A 15,446-nucleotide genomic window follows, 5' to 3' on the forward strand; every position below is an offset into this window, starting at 1 on the left:
TGCGTGGAGTGCCTGACTGTATCAAAGGTTTTTGTCAAGTCAAGCGCCACCATCACTGTTCTATCGCACGGCCGTCTCTGGTTGAGTCCTTTACAGATATATGTGGTAATGACGTGCAGCGCTGTTGTCGTGCTGTGCTGCTTAGGAATCCATGCTGATGATCAGCAACTTGATAGCTATTTCTGATACTGGGGAGGAGCAAGGCCTCAAGTGTCTTTGCTACGGGCGACAAAAGCGAAATCGGTCTGTACGATTCACTTTTGCTGGCATCCTTGCCTGCTTTCCGTAGTGGGACCACCCTGCCCATTTTCCAGACTTCGGGAACAACGAGGGTGGCTAGCGACAAGTTGAAGACTTTGGTGAGATACTCGACTCCCGGCTCATCCAGCTGCTTCAACATTACCATGGAGATTCCATCAGGGCCCAACGCTTTGTATGATTTAGCGTTCCTGATGGCATTGGCAACATCATCCATTGTAAACTGTGGTGGTTCCTCCTCGGCAGGAAGAGATCTGATGCGACGTAATACTCTTCGCCCTGTCACTCTCGGGGTGCTCGACAAACTGTCGATTGAAATAACTTGCGCACCTCTTCGGGTCAGTCAACGTAACGTCGCCAAACGTGACTGAGGTCCTATCTTCTCTTCTTCCAGGGTACGAGAGTGACTTAACCGTTGCCCACAATTCTCCAATGTTGCAACTCTTCAGATGATTTAACCACTTGTTCCGCTTATGCTCGCCGACCAGCCTGTTAACTTCCAGTGTCAGCTCCCTGACTCTGGGGTCATTGGGGTTGGTTCGACGAAGCTCATCACGCTCATTTGCCAATCCCGTTGCCTCTGGTGGGAAGTTTGGTCTTACTTCGGGTATTCGACCAGCAGGAACGTCTTTCGGCTACCCGAACATCAGAAGGATTGGGCAGTTCTCTGAAGCGGTGATTGGCGAACTCTCTGAAACCGGGCCAATCAGCTTTCTTATGATTGACGAATGTGCGGCGTTCAGAGATAATAAAAACGGGTGGTCTGGTAATGGAGACAATTATGGGGAGATGGTCTGATCCAAGGGAAATGACGGGTTGCCAGGTAACGTCATTTGTCAGACCAGGTGACACGATGGTTATGTCTGGCGAGCTGTGACTCTATCCTCTAATTCTGGTTGGGGCGTCCTCATTGACCGTTGTAACGCCACAATTGCCTCCGTTTGCTGGGGTGAGCTCGCGGCGGCCAAGGTTACGTCACAGAAATTTATTTGATTCAGTGACTTGAGTAAAGGAAAACGCACTATGTTTAGGGATCTGTTTCTGTTTATTGATTTAAGAACGAACGTAAGTATAAACGACAGAGTTGACTTATTCTGTGGGAAATCCGGCGCAAACGGTAGGAGACCTTGCACGGAACTCCTTGGTCCCGACGACGGAAGCGGCGTAGACAACACGCTTCAAGTTGTGACTAGGCTGCTCCACGGGTGCTGTCTGGGCTCTGTTCGGGCGTCTTACGCTGTCCAATCGGGTCTCGTTCTTCGGCCGACGATGAGTGGCTTAATGTACACGCTAGTCGGGATGTAGGTCCGTAGCGGTGTGCGAGGAATGTTCGTCCGGGCTGTTGTCACGGATAAGCGGCGTACCAAAACACGCTTAGAACGGGGTACCCACGAAGAATGGTGCTGGCAGAGTTCGGAACGCGCCTAACCGACTTGAGACTTCGGGGTCGATAATCTTATCTGGGTCAAAACCCGGTGAACTGAGATAAGGGCCAACGAAACGCGTTTATCCGGGGTGAAAACGCGAAGACTGCGATAAGCGGCAAACGAAACACGCTTATCCGGGGTGAAGACGCAAGGACTGCGATGAGCGGCAAACGAAACACGCTTATCCCGGGTGAAAACACGAGGACTGATGTAAGCGGCAAACGAAACACGCTTATACGGGGTGGAAACGCGAAGGCGGCGATAAGCGGCAGACGAAACACGCTTATCAGGATTGAAAACGCAAGGACTGCGATAAGCGGCTAACGTAACACGCTTATCCTGGGCGAAAGCACGAGGGCTGGGATAAGCGGCAAACAAAACACGCTTATCCGGGTCGAAAACGCGAAGGCTGCGATAAGCGGCGAACGAAACACGCTTATCAGGGATGAAAACGCAAGGACTGTGATAAGCGGCTAACGTAACCCGCTTATCCTGGGCGAAAGCACGAGGGCTGGGATAAGCGGCAAACAAAACACGCTTATCCGGGTCGAGAACGCGAAGGCTGCGATAAGCGGCGAACGAAACACGCTTATCCTGGGTGGAAGCACGAAGACTGGGATAAGCGGCAAACGAAACACGCTTATCCAGGACGAAAACGCGAAGGCTGCGATAAGCGGCGAACGAAACACGCTTATCAGGGGTGAAACGCACGGACTGCGATAAGCGGCGAACGGAACACGCTTATCTTGGGCGAAAGCACGAAGACTGGGATAAGCGGCAAACGAAACACGCTTATCCGGGACGAAAACGCGAAGGCTGCGATAAGCGGCGAACGAAACACGCTTATCCGGGGCGAAAACGCGAAGGCTGCGATAAGCGGCGAACGAAACACGCTTATCAGGGGTGAAAACGCAAGGACTGCGATAAGCGGCGAACGAAACACGCTAATCCGGGGCAAAAACGCGAGGACTGCGATAAGCGGCAAACGAAACACGCTTATCGTGGGCGAAAACACGAGGGCTGAGATAATCGGAAAACGCTACACGCTTATACAGGTTGAAGACGCGAGGGCTGCGATAACTAATCCCGAACACTGTCTGAACCGGCGGATGGAACACTGAAACGCACTGCTCAGAACACGTCTGCTCCCTTGGTTAACACCGTTTCCTTTTATTTAGCACTCTACTCACCAGGTTCTTCAGAATCTCTTGTGGGGTTCCTTGTTGACACGGCACGTGTGGGTCGCACTAATGACTTTCTTGAACTGTCCCCTTTAAGCGTCATCAACTCCCTTTTATAGTGTCGTTAATAACATCACTCATCTAAAACTAGCAACAACACCATTATGTTGTCCGTTCTTAGGTATTCTCACTCTATGCATTAGATTCCCTAACGCATGGTCGTTGTTGCTAGTTGTTTACCTACTAGTTGCCCATCAATGCCCTTACGCATGTATGTTGTTGCTTGTTGTTTTCGTCCATCACCAGCATCGATGCCTTTACACATGTGCGTTGTTGCTACTTGTTTTCGTCCATCAGCAGCATCGATCCCTTAACGCATGTGCGTTGTTGCTACTTGTTATGATATTTTTGGCGATCGCACTGTGGCCTAACGGTATGTTGTTTTGATGAATTTTTGGCGTAAACAACAATGAGGGCCACTCGGTCAGGCAGGGAAAAATCGTGGCGAGGGTGGTTTACTCAGAACGGGAACCAGGTTATGAATAAAAAAAAAAAGATGTTATGTTGGTAATTCATTTTTATAGTGGAAATTCAAAAAAAAAAAAAAAAATAACAATATTAAGAAAAATAAAAAACAATAAAGCAATAACAAAAAAAAAATAAAAGAATAAAAAAAACAAAGTTATTCATCGCTCCAGCCATGGTGTGGCGGAAACGAGTTCGGCGACTTCCGCCTTCACACCGTGCAAAACGTAGAGCTGTCAATCTGCTCAGCCAGTGCTGTACCTCTCTGGTCGTTTCCGAGGGCCGAATGCCCGAATGCTACCCCCATACATTCCATGTATGGGTCATTACACAGGCTCAAGCGAGATAGGTCTGTATTGGACAGACAGGTGTAATAGGAAAGCTAATCCCCCACCCCCACTTCTGGTGCGATCCTTCCTTAGCACGTTGTAACCATCACAACGTTGTAAGCTACAGTTGTTGTTGAGCTTGGATTCTTGTACAGCAGCGACCTTGATATTCCTCCGACTCATGAAATCTACTAATTCCTCGATCTTACCTCGGAGTCCATTGCAATTAAATTGCAAAAAAGATGCATTCTCTGGGATTGGGACAACAACGGCTGGTGTGAAAGGCTGCGTGTGCGGTTGTTGTCGAGGGGACTGCGGGGGAGTTTCGTAGTCAGACGATGACTCACTGGGGACTGTGTTCACGCAGCATGCAGCAACTTAGTCCCTGTCGTAGTCCCTCACGTGGACAAGTCTAGAGCAACCCCTTAGATGCACCCACTCCTGACATCTATTGCATCTCACCGAAGGTTGGATGTGGGTGAAGATGCGGATGTGACAAACTGAGCACAGATATATTGGTCCTGGGTTTTCCTCCGTCCCGGCACGGACCAAGTGAATTCGGAGCAGGCATTCCGGGATATGCTGCTCCCAGCACAGAAAAACGAAACAAATACAAACACATGTACACAGAGGTGGCAGCCGCTGGCCGGAACGATGATTTTGTGTTGTTCCGGGCCAATTCGGTACGAAAGAACCCGCTGCCGTGGGATTGATAATTTTGCATATGTCATATGTTTTGATTACATTTTAATCAGAAGCCAAAAATATTCCCAGCCCCAAAATTTGACATGAATCGGACCAAAAATAGGAAAAATAGGGGTTGCATAAAATTCCGCTGTCTAATCATTAATAAATTTTATGTATCAAAAATATGGAGAAAATAAGAACAAAACAGTTTAAAATATTAATTGATAAATTGAGTGCAAATCCAATGCGCACATGTGTTGCATCTATACAGCCGACTACATCAGGGAATTTCGTTTTTGAATAAAAATGATTTTTATTTTGTCTCATTTCCTCCTCCGTCAACTTCAAAACGATACAATTATGGCACAATTTGTCATCTATTAAGTGGACAACTTCCTTCAATACGTTCGACGGTGTAGATTGAGCCATGCAATTGTTGTAATCATTGCCATGGGACTTTTGGAAACTTCCCTCAGCAAAAAATCTCAAGCAGCGCACATTTTTAAAAGTCATCCTTTAAGGTTTCCACAATGTAAACTACGGCATCATTTGGCAATCGAAAATACACCTTAAACCTAAAATAATTTACTAATTGTACAGATATTTCCAACATGAGTTACGGTGCAGATAGCAATTCCAATGGATTCGACTTGTCCCTCAAAATTCTTCTAATAGATGCAATGTCCTATACATTTTCTTATCAGTTGGCTTTGCCGACAGAGATATGTATACCCTCAGCCTATGTGAATTGGAACTTTCATTTACGGACAGATCGAATGCATTTAGGGCCTTTTCAGAATTTTGTAGCACTTTTTGGACATTTGAACTTGCCGACAAAAATGTGGATTAGAAGTGTTGCGGAGGACATACTTAAAAGAATTGGCCGGCATAGTCCATTATGAAAGTGGATCTTATTTTGTAGTCATATCGTTTCGATAGATATCGCACCCACTGGTCATTTCAGGGGGTCATCGTATGCTAAGAAGCGAGGACTTGTCCACGGAAAACATAACATCGCTGTAAACAGGACCACAACGAATAGCATCGGCATACATTTCCAAAGGATCTTCGAACAGACAATAAACTGCACTTAAACAAAAATGTTTAACTTTTGCAGGGGAGGTACCTTAAGGAGTGGACCATTGGGCCATTTTAGTTGTGGACATGTATTGCCCATCTTCGAACTGAAACTACGTTTGGACAAAATATGACGAAGGCCAAATTTCGGAACAATTCGGTTGTTGTTGTTGTTGTAGCAGCATAGAAGCCTACGTGAAGCACAGGTTTGATGCTGGGTTGGCAGCCGCTGGCCGAAACACTATGGTATGGGGTCAATCCGGTACGAAAGAACCCGCTGCAGTGGGATTGAACAATTCGGTTGACCAGTTCGAGTGTTATAGTGCGCTCCAGCCACTACACATGGTGCCATAGGGACTTTTACAACTTTCGGGCTATTTTCTCAAGAAGTATATACTTGCCCCTGAAAAATGTTGTACCATCGTGACGGGGGTCAGTCAATGCAAGTTGCATCAACAAAAATCAAAGTGATTGGAGAGAAGGTCTTAAAGTGAACTTTTCCGAAATTTTGTGTGGGAGGTACCCAAAGGAGTGGAAAATATAGTCCATATTCGAACCTGATCTATATGTGGTAGATATATTAGGATGTGTAAAGTATGCACCAAATCGGTCACTCCCAACAATTTTCCGAGCATTTTTGAGATTTTGTGGGGCAGGTACCTGAAGGCTTATCTTCGAACTTAAACTATGTTTGCACAAAATATTACGAAGACCACATTTTGGACCGAATCGGCAGATCAGTTCGAGAATTATCTTGTGCTCCAACAACTACACACGGTGTGTCATAGGTGTTTTTGTAACTTTCAGGCTATTTGCTCAGGAAGTATGGGTTTGCCCCTGATGAAACTTGTACCGTCGTATAGAGGACATTTAATACAACTTCCTACAACAAAAATCAAAGCGATTCGAGGCCAGGTCCTAAACTGAACTATTTCGAAATTTTGTGTGGAAGGTACCCGAAGGAGTGGACCGATTGAGTCCATATTGGAACCTCATTTAGCTCTGGTAGAAATTTTACGATGGTTGCTTCCTTCAAGAGTTAACTTTCGCACAAATTTTTCGAACATTTTCGAACTTTTGTGCGGGAGGTATCCGAAGGAGTGGACCGATATGGCCCATTTTCGAACTTAGCCTAAGTTTAGTCAAAATATTACTAATGTCCGTTCGAGAGTTATCGTGCGCACCAGCCAGACGGACGGACATTGCTAAATCGACTCCAAACTGTCTGAAACGAATTTCGTCCAAACACACTTAGGGTCTAAAACCATTATTTCGATGAGGCACATTTTGCTTACTTACTTGACATCAATAACACAAAATTTCATCTCAGTCGCACACTCATACATTATACATGTTTGCTTTTTTACTTGCTGTTGCGGGCCCTTGCAAACCAGAGTCCGCCCCTGCGGCCGAAAAAAAAATTACGCGTAGCCCCAACATGAAATGAGGCCTAAACGCCTACGTGGCGGCCTCCAGCCCACCTTAATACCCTAGCTTCCAATTTAATGCCATGATGGGGAAGCTAGGGGAGCTTGTGGATACACCGAAGCGGCTGTTCACGTGCTAAGGTGCAACAGCCGTATCCACATGTAAATAAAAAGATGTTTTTCTTGATTTTTCTGTTGGCGTAGAGTATTTTGTGCGGTTGGTGGCACAAACAAGTCGTTGGGGTGGTCTTTTGTGGTACAGCCATGGGTGAGGAGAGTTTTAATGATATTTGTGGCCAGTAACTCTCCCCAAACCCAGAAAAGCTTGGTAAATTTTCGACGTCTGTGGACATATACAATGACAACCTTGTGCTGTGGGGTGGAAAACATTTATTGGAGAAAGTTTCCACAGTATATTCCCCGGTTGCCATTGTACATGCTGACCATAGTGATGAGGGATCTGAAAAAGAAAGAAAATTGATTAGCATAGAATAATTAAAAGTAAATAAAAGTATAAATAATGTTTTTGCTCTATACACGAGAGCCGGCAAAACTATTGTTGACAGATGGTCAGCTGTTGTTGTCAAATGTGTACTAAAAGTAGTTGCCACTACGTTGTTGTTGGGCCTCACTGTTTGTTAGTGTAGAAATCACCTCAAAATTTAAAAGAGGGAATTTGGCATATAAGTGCCCAGAATTCTCTTAGAAGACAAAACGGAAATGCGTATGAACTTCATTATGAAGTAAGAGTAGGATCTTATTTTTTAAATTTTGATGAGAAATTGCTCAAGTTATAAATTACGGAATGTATGTAATAAATAAGAAAGAATTTTCTAGGGCTCATCGATGCATACGTGACTTGTATAAAGTCATTTGGAAACTTAATGTTCGGTGTTAAAGTCCAGATTAATATACAAAGACATTTGTGGTTACTCCAAACACTTAATGTAAAGAAAATTTTTTTCAAAGTTATTTTTTTAACACAAGTAAAATTAACATACCTTAACAAGTGAGTGGAAGAATTAGTAAAGGTTTATTAAGTGCTATAATAAAACGCGTTGATTATAATTAAAGGTGGCGGTTTCATTATTGGCAATAGAAATAGTGAATCAACTACGGCTGGCTGTTGTATATTAAATATATTCTGCAGATGAGGATAAAAGGCAAGTTAAGCACTATTAAGCCCCAGTGAATTGATGGTGATAGTTTGTTTTAATTTTTTTTAATGAAATTAGATTGGCTCCGAAAGTAAAAAGGTCAGATATTGATACCAAATTTTATACCGAGAAAGAGACTGAAGTGCAGTGGGGCAGGTTGCGTAATTCCCTGGCCATCGATTACGTAATCTGCGTGGCCGTGACGTTTCAGAACGGGGACCAAGCCATTCCTGTTATTAATTCCTTTTGATGTAAAAGTAAGCCCGAACAGTCTAAAGGATTTAAAAAGGTCAGTCAAGTAGTTTAAGTGATTCCATGGTAGCCAAATAAAACGTAACCGGCAGCCTCATATATTGGAGTACTTTGATGAGAAATCTTTGCTTAAAAGACAACAAAAAAAAAAACTTGTTGAACAAGACAATCATTCTATTACAATTTAAAAATTGACTTACCTTTAACTATTACCAGTGTACATGCTGAGGATTTTGTTTTAAGTATATGTTAGTGTATGTTTTTTTTCGTATTTATTTTATTGGATATTTTTTTTTTTGTAATTGTTTGTGATCCTTAGAGGTATCAAAATTAACGGCGATAATTTGATCTAGACCGCGCAGGATTTGACCATTCTTATATGATATTCTAAGCCCGGTGATTATTCAGAAATTTATGTGCATGTACTTGTGTCTTTAGGGAGCTCCTTCAGGACTGTGTAAGAGTGTTTGTGAGAAATTTGATAATCATCAGAAGTCGTAGAGTCATATAGGTTATGAAGCAGAACATCAGTAACGTATACCAACGCATTGTGACGCAGGCCAACGCATATTGACAATTTTGCATATTTGATTGCCTCTTGGGAAGTTAGGTTATGATGTATTTAGGTTAATGAAGTATTGATGATAATTAAGTTTATGCGAAAACAATCAAAGTTGGAAAGGCTTTAATATACATGTATGTAAATCGTTTATTTGTGAAGATAATTTAACGACATAAACCTTCAGAATAATCATTTTTTTTAATTTGTATTTTGAATACAGCGTATTACCCGCGATTAGAGGTTCAGAAATATAAGGTCACCAGACCGTTCGATTTTTTTTTATCCTCAAAAGGAATTCAATATACCAGTTTGTGTACAGCTGGAATCTGTAGGCCATAAGTGAAAGACATAAAAGTATAGTATTATTATTTTTTTTCTTTGTTTAATTTTATTGCATGCCTAGGTTATGTTAATATAAGATACGTTGTTCGACATTGTTTTTACTAGATAATAAACTATTATGATTTGAAAAGTAGGTTTTTAATTGATATGGAATAATCGGAGAGAGTAAACGGAAGGGAAGGTAAGATGTGGTGGTGATGTGGTAAGGGCGGGTTTAAGGGGTCACTGGCGGTGAAATGCACGGGTGACTACGGTTGGGAGGGCGGCTCGGAGGGCATTAGGACAGTCCTCCCACTCTGTTGGATAAGCATTTGGTAGAGTAGTAGTGTTTTGATGATGACTTTTGAAAATTATTGAACGGGCCTTGGCGCTGGGAAAAAGGGTTGGGACCCTCCCTGAGTGGTGACAGAGCTAGCTATGGACCAACGGCGACGCGTCCTTCAGTGCACCCAAGGTCACGTAACATTGCGTTCAAAAATGCGTATTTTTGACGCTTTAAAACACGTAGCTTCGCAGTTGTTAAGTACTACGGCGTCAAGAAACATAGTACTTCACACATTTGCAAACGATACGGAAGTCCAACCACTTTTCCAATAACTCTAGAAGCTGTTACCCGGGCAACCATTCAAATTCTATGTTGTCAAATAATTTTAATTGTTTACAAAATAATCAATATAAGTCCTTAGTAATTATTAACTAGAAAAAAATTAAATAAATAAAATATAACTTAAAAAATTTAGATAATAAAATTCAAATGGATTCCCCTCAAGAAGATACCAGCCCCACCACCATCATTGATATTATTGGCATAACAAGTGGTAGTGAATTTTTCGATGAAGTTATTGGTCACATAGAAGACATTGTACTCTGTGATGAATTCCATCAAATGCAAGAAGACTTCTTAGAACAACATTGGCATCGTTTTGAAGCGACAGAAGAAAATAAATTGGAATATATGGACATTTTTGAAGAGTATAGTAATAAATTTGAAAATTATATTATGCAGGAATTGCAAAAGCGTATGGAGAATTTTGATATTGGGAAATTTGTGGAGGAATTGAGGTAAGAGAAAGAAATATGTGAAACAACCATTGCAATAAAAAGTTTGTGTATTTTTTTCTAGTTCATATGACACCCACGGGGATCCGTATGGCTTTGGGGAATCGGAAATCTTCGAATTGCTGCATTCATTTAGCGATTTTCAGACATTCAAGGATTTAATGTTGGATTATCGCAGTAAAAAGGAGGGTCAAGTGCCACATTTGGATTTTGACATACTCATAACACCGTTGAGATGATAAGCGACCGGCGGGCAATATATACATGTTTTATTTGTGTAAAATTTTATGTAAATTGGTTCTTGTGCAATATTTCTTTAATTCTTGGCGTACATAATTGACTTATTAAAATACATGACCGAGTAATATTCAATTCGGAAATTTAATAGAAACCATGCGCTGTATCAGATCACTTCTTGTGCAGGAATACCCAAAATGCAAAATGATTGACACACCTTGCAGACATATAGCCCAACTATACGGGTATGTTCTGGGACACACTTCACTCCACAAGCATTGTGTTCACCCCATTTTCGCTTATTTTTTGAGTATTTTATGGACGGACTATAGTGTACTCTTCTTTTTAAATACCCTAATGAATCTTAGCCCTAAGAAATTCGCATAAAATAGGAGTAAATGGGGTGGACAAAATGCTTGAGGCGTGAAGTGAGAGGTGAAATGTGTCTCAGAACATACCCGATTTACTTAACCACCCGTGAAACGTAGCATAATGGTAGGATGATGTGTGCGACTTCGGTAGACTCCTAATTTTTCAATGTACCTCTTAATAAGGCAAAAATAATACACCGTTTTGTTTTTGGAAAATTCTATCATATTTTACTATTAATTGATAAAGTTCTTCTATAAAAATCCATGGAATCTTTCAACATGATTTGAGGATAGGTACATATAAAACATTTATTTATTTAAAAAAATGTACACAAAATTTATTTGGTAACAATAACTAATTTCTAAGCTTAATTAATTGCATGCCACAGCCATACAAAAGGTACAAATCATTCACAAGACACACACCCTTTATATCAGCAACACAGGAGTGGAATTTATCAACAACTTCCCCAGTTTGCAAATCTAACTTATAAAGCATTTGATCCACACCACTTGTATAGCCATAACGACCATCCGAGGAAATTGCCGAGGCACAAACTTGAGCCGTGTGTAAGGAGGGATTAGAGAATTTACTTAAACATTTAAAGTTTTGAGATAAATTCAATAAACTTAAACTGATTGCCTGATCATCGCCACCAGAAAGTATTTGCAGAGTTTTTTGTTGTACATCAAATGTTAGAGACAGTCCATTAATACCACTGGAATGATGCTGGATTTCATGAAGGCAATTTGTCAATTTTGAATCAAAGAAACGTAAATAACCATCGGTCGCAGCAGCCACAAGATAATCATATTCCTTAAGATATCTAATTTGTAGTAGACATTTCTTATAGAAATATTGTGAGGTTAGAGTTATTTGTGGATGGGGATTTAATTGCAGATGTAGACTTCTTATGTAGCCATCTGAACAACCAATGAATATTTGATATTCTTGATTACCGAGTTGCTTAACATCCAAGGACATAAGGCGTGTTTCCGGATCAAAATTGTAGTCGGTTTTGTTACTGTTGCTATTGCTGTTTTGTTCCTCCGGTTTTACAGTATAGTTCAGCAGTTCTTGTATGTGGAAATTGTCCCTGATGTTTATTTTATTCACACACAATTGTGCCCTACCACCTCCGGAAAAAATAAGAAATTCCTCTGTATTGAAGGGTTGTAATTTAAGGGCCCGAATATTCGATATATGGCAGTGTAACTCTTGACATTGCTCTAAACCTTGATTGGTAATGGTGTGGATTTTAATCAGATTATCATCTCCTGCAGAAACAGCAATGGGTACTTTATTCACTGTAAGGATATCCATTATATTACAAGGTGCAATGTGCCATTTTTTGGCTGGAGGTAGGCAAGTCAGGCCTTTGTTGAGTAGTGACAGTTGATAAAATCTAACTCTCTTGTTTTTGATGAAAACCAAAGAAATCTGGTGATTGTTGGGGTTTATAACATAATGCCAACAACGATGACCACCACCACAGGATAGCTGCAGCAGGAAATCATATTCCCTGGTCCATACCGCAAAATGATTGTCATTGAAACCCAAAAATAGCTCATGATTTCCATGCCAATTTGGTATGATGTATTCTATCCATGACACCTGGACAATTTCTCGAGAACAACTGGTAATTGTGGCTTCTTTACAGTCTATATTATATAGCTTGATAGCGCCATCATGGCCACAAGACCTTACCAAGACATTTTCTTCACGTTCCTTAACAATTTGTAGCTGAGTAGCTCCCAAATTACCATGGGGATGTTTCAGGGTGTCACACAAATCATAACTCGTTTGGTTGTCATTCAATTTATACAACAACAGATTACCCAAACGATTGCTGATGAGCAAATATCCTCCTTGGTGGAGTAATAAAGCCGTTGTAAGCCAAGGCTCTTTACACTTGGCTAATAGCAATGATCGCTGGTGCTCCCCCTTTTCCAGTTGCAGCAGGCAATTGTCCTTATCATCGCATATCAAATAATCATTGGGACCAAAGAAGACAAAGGCCCGAATAACACCCTCTAACAGCTGTTGATCCACGATAACCTCAAATGTTGATTTATCCTCCTGCCATTGCAGCAAAAGCAAACGTTTAAAACCACAAATGGCCACACGATTTCCGCACACTTCCATAACAGTGCATTTAAAGTTAAGGCCCACTTCCAATTCCTCCCATGTTCCCATTACTCCATATCCATTCCTTTGGTATAACATCCGCATCAAACGATTTTCATTCGTTATGCCCAAAATGTGTTGGTCTTTAAGGAATTTCACTTTGGCTATATATTCTGAAGGTCTGTCTGTTGATACTTCGGGTAATAAATGCATGTCTTCTGTGGCTGATTGTATCTTTTCCAATTCCAGGCTTAAATCATAGGCCACCATATTTCCAATGGAACCCAAGGTGTAAATGGTTTTGTTGTCTGCATTGTATATGAAATTCCAAATGGTGGCACCAAACTGCTGACGACGTTTGAATAGTAACTCGCCATTGTTTCTCCACAAACAGAAATAGGAATCCTCACCCACACTTAGGGCATAAATATTTGAGCCTGGAATGAGGAAAAAAAGAATTTTAATTATCAAAACCGTTCCAAGAGGTTCCACAGGTAGCTTTCGTTTGGTTCCAAGTTTAAAGTCCATATTGAGTCCTCTTCGTTTCATTCTAAATGATAAAAAATCCATCCTTTTCGTTGTCTCCAAGAAACCATTAAAATACCTTTGTCCTTTTTGTTGCGGTAAAACCCTTTGAGAAATCCTGTTCGGATGCTCTTAACAGAGAAATTCTAGTCAGAAATCTACGTCTACTGTCCTCATATGCATCTCAACCACGTCTTCCGTCTTCGGTTGTTTATTGGCATTTTTTAAAATGTCATCAATACATACTACTTCCCCTTCAACTTACCATCTTTAATTATCCTTCCCTTGAACACTCTGGCGACATGACCATAACCACTTGCCACAGGTTTCAGACTTGAAAGCAAAAATTCCTCTTTTTCGCCCCCACCTAACGTCACTTTCCACCATTTCACAGCACGATCATCACTTGTGGTAATCAGCTGTTTGGAATCATGATCATAATCAATGGAAAATATCACTCCATTATGGGCCGAAATACGATGTATCAAAGGCGAATGTTTGGGCTTACTCGGTATTTCATGGTTCTCTTCATTTACGACGGGCTGCCATATTAAAAGTTCACCAAATGCATTACCCGAAAATACCACCAAATCATTCCATCTTGTACCATATAGATGAGCACAATATAATGTAGATTTGTCGCTACAGGATATGCGTTCTCTTAGCACACATAACTGCTGTGCAACATCATAATCAAAACGTAAAATGATGCTGTGGGCAGTAAGCAAAATGACTTCATTGGGTTCTTGGAGAAAACATCCACAGCTAATCCAATCACTTAGTGTAGCCCGAAAGAACTCGGAGAAGTGCAACTTTCCATCACTGTAAAAGGTGTTGAGTAGCACAAACTCCTTTTCTCCATAGACCAGCAGTGATCCATCATTGTTTTTATGTATTCCATGGACTTTATTTGTTAATTTGATATCCAAAATTTCTTCTTGCCACAGTACTTTATTGTCTTCGTCATTTTCTTGCCTCTTTGTAAATAAATGCAGTTCATCTCCCTTGCCTATGGAGATAAAGTGATTTAGAATCTTTTCATTTTTGCTAATAAATGTCCACTTACCGGTAATTATGGCATTTTCATTGAGGATTTCAATTGCGATGGAATCGGTCAATGTTTCAATCACTTTACCACCCATCATAACGTGTTTGTGTGTAGTGCTGTTGTTTTGTTGTTGCTATTATCAAAATCAACAACACATGTGAACAAGATAACGACTACTACACTTTTTTACATCACTGTCCGTGTAGGGCAAAACAGCTGATACTCACGAGAGCCGTTAATCAACGCAATTTAAAGAATTATTAAATACAATTAAATTTACTCATATAAAATGTTTATAACGAATAATTTACCATTAATTTCGCAAGGAAAGTGAGTGAAATGCATTATAAAAGTTAAAAAACACGGATAGAGAGAGGGAGAACAGAGACGAACAGAGACTACAATTAAAAAAGTTGTGGCGGTTGTGGCGTCGGACAAATTTACCAAGGATTAAAAAACTTTTGTTTTTTTATGTGTTCCATTGATTGTGACATTGAGTCCATGCAATTAATTGTAAGAAGTGAAGTGGTGAAATTTGGCAATTAAGGCCAAGTCGATGGTCAGACTAGTAAGGTTTCTTGAAACCAATTTCGTTAAAGTTTCTTTTCAAATTTCGTTAATGTCCACACACGTTAACGTGAAATTTAAGATCTTTGCGTGTCCTCTTTATTTTACCATTCGCGTTTGTTGTGTATCTCATACCAATAAGAACAAAAAAAAGACATAAATAAACCAAAAACAACACAAAATAATTAACATTAATAATTAAATTAATATTAATAGTTAAATTTTCACTATTTCATTTATTAAATGTTTTTATTAAATATATTTATGTTTGTTTTGTTGTTAACGTT

General features: G+C 40.7%; 2 protein-coding genes across 3 annotated transcripts; one reads left to right on the forward strand and one right to left on the reverse strand.

The window, feature by feature from the left end:
* Positions 1-2,396: 2,396 nt before the first annotated feature.
* LOC141398873 (ADP-ribosylation factor-like protein 2-binding protein) lies at positions 2,397-10,674 on the forward strand. Of its 2 annotated transcripts, none has more exons than XM_073976618.1 (5): positions 2,397-7,920; positions 7,986-8,074; positions 8,147-8,357; positions 9,965-10,286; positions 10,348-10,674. In XM_073976618.1, exons 4-5 carry the CDS (start codon positions 9,979-9,981, stop codon positions 10,520-10,522), a joined length of 483 nt encoding a protein of 160 aa, XP_073832719.1. In that variant the 5' UTR covers positions 2,397-7,920; positions 7,986-8,074; positions 8,147-8,357; positions 9,965-9,978; the 3' UTR covers positions 10,523-10,674. The 2 variants fall into 2 exon arrangements, with proteins under 2 accessions (XP_073832719.1, XP_073832720.1); XM_073976619.1 differs by having other exon boundaries at positions 8,147-8,325.
* Positions 10,675-11,091: 417 nt separating this feature from the next.
* LOC141398872 (tRNA (34-2'-O)-methyltransferase regulator WDR6) lies at positions 11,092-14,713 on the reverse strand. Its single transcript, XM_073976617.1, has 3 exons — positions 14,611-14,713; positions 13,810-14,553; positions 11,092-13,456 (listed from the first exon to the last, which is right to left on the reverse strand). Exons 1-3 carry the CDS (start codon positions 14,687-14,689, stop codon positions 11,247-11,249), a joined length of 3,033 nt encoding a protein of 1,010 aa, XP_073832718.1. The 5' UTR covers positions 14,690-14,713; the 3' UTR covers positions 11,092-11,246.
* Positions 14,714-15,446: the final 733 nt, after the last annotated feature.

The sequence above is a fragment of the Musca autumnalis genome, unplaced genomic scaffold (genome assembly GCF_047663935.1).
Source record: "Musca autumnalis isolate F117 unplaced genomic scaffold, ASM4766393v1 scaffold_3, whole genome shotgun sequence".
NCBI classification, from domain to species: domain Eukaryota; kingdom Metazoa; phylum Arthropoda; class Insecta; order Diptera; family Muscidae; genus Musca; species Musca autumnalis.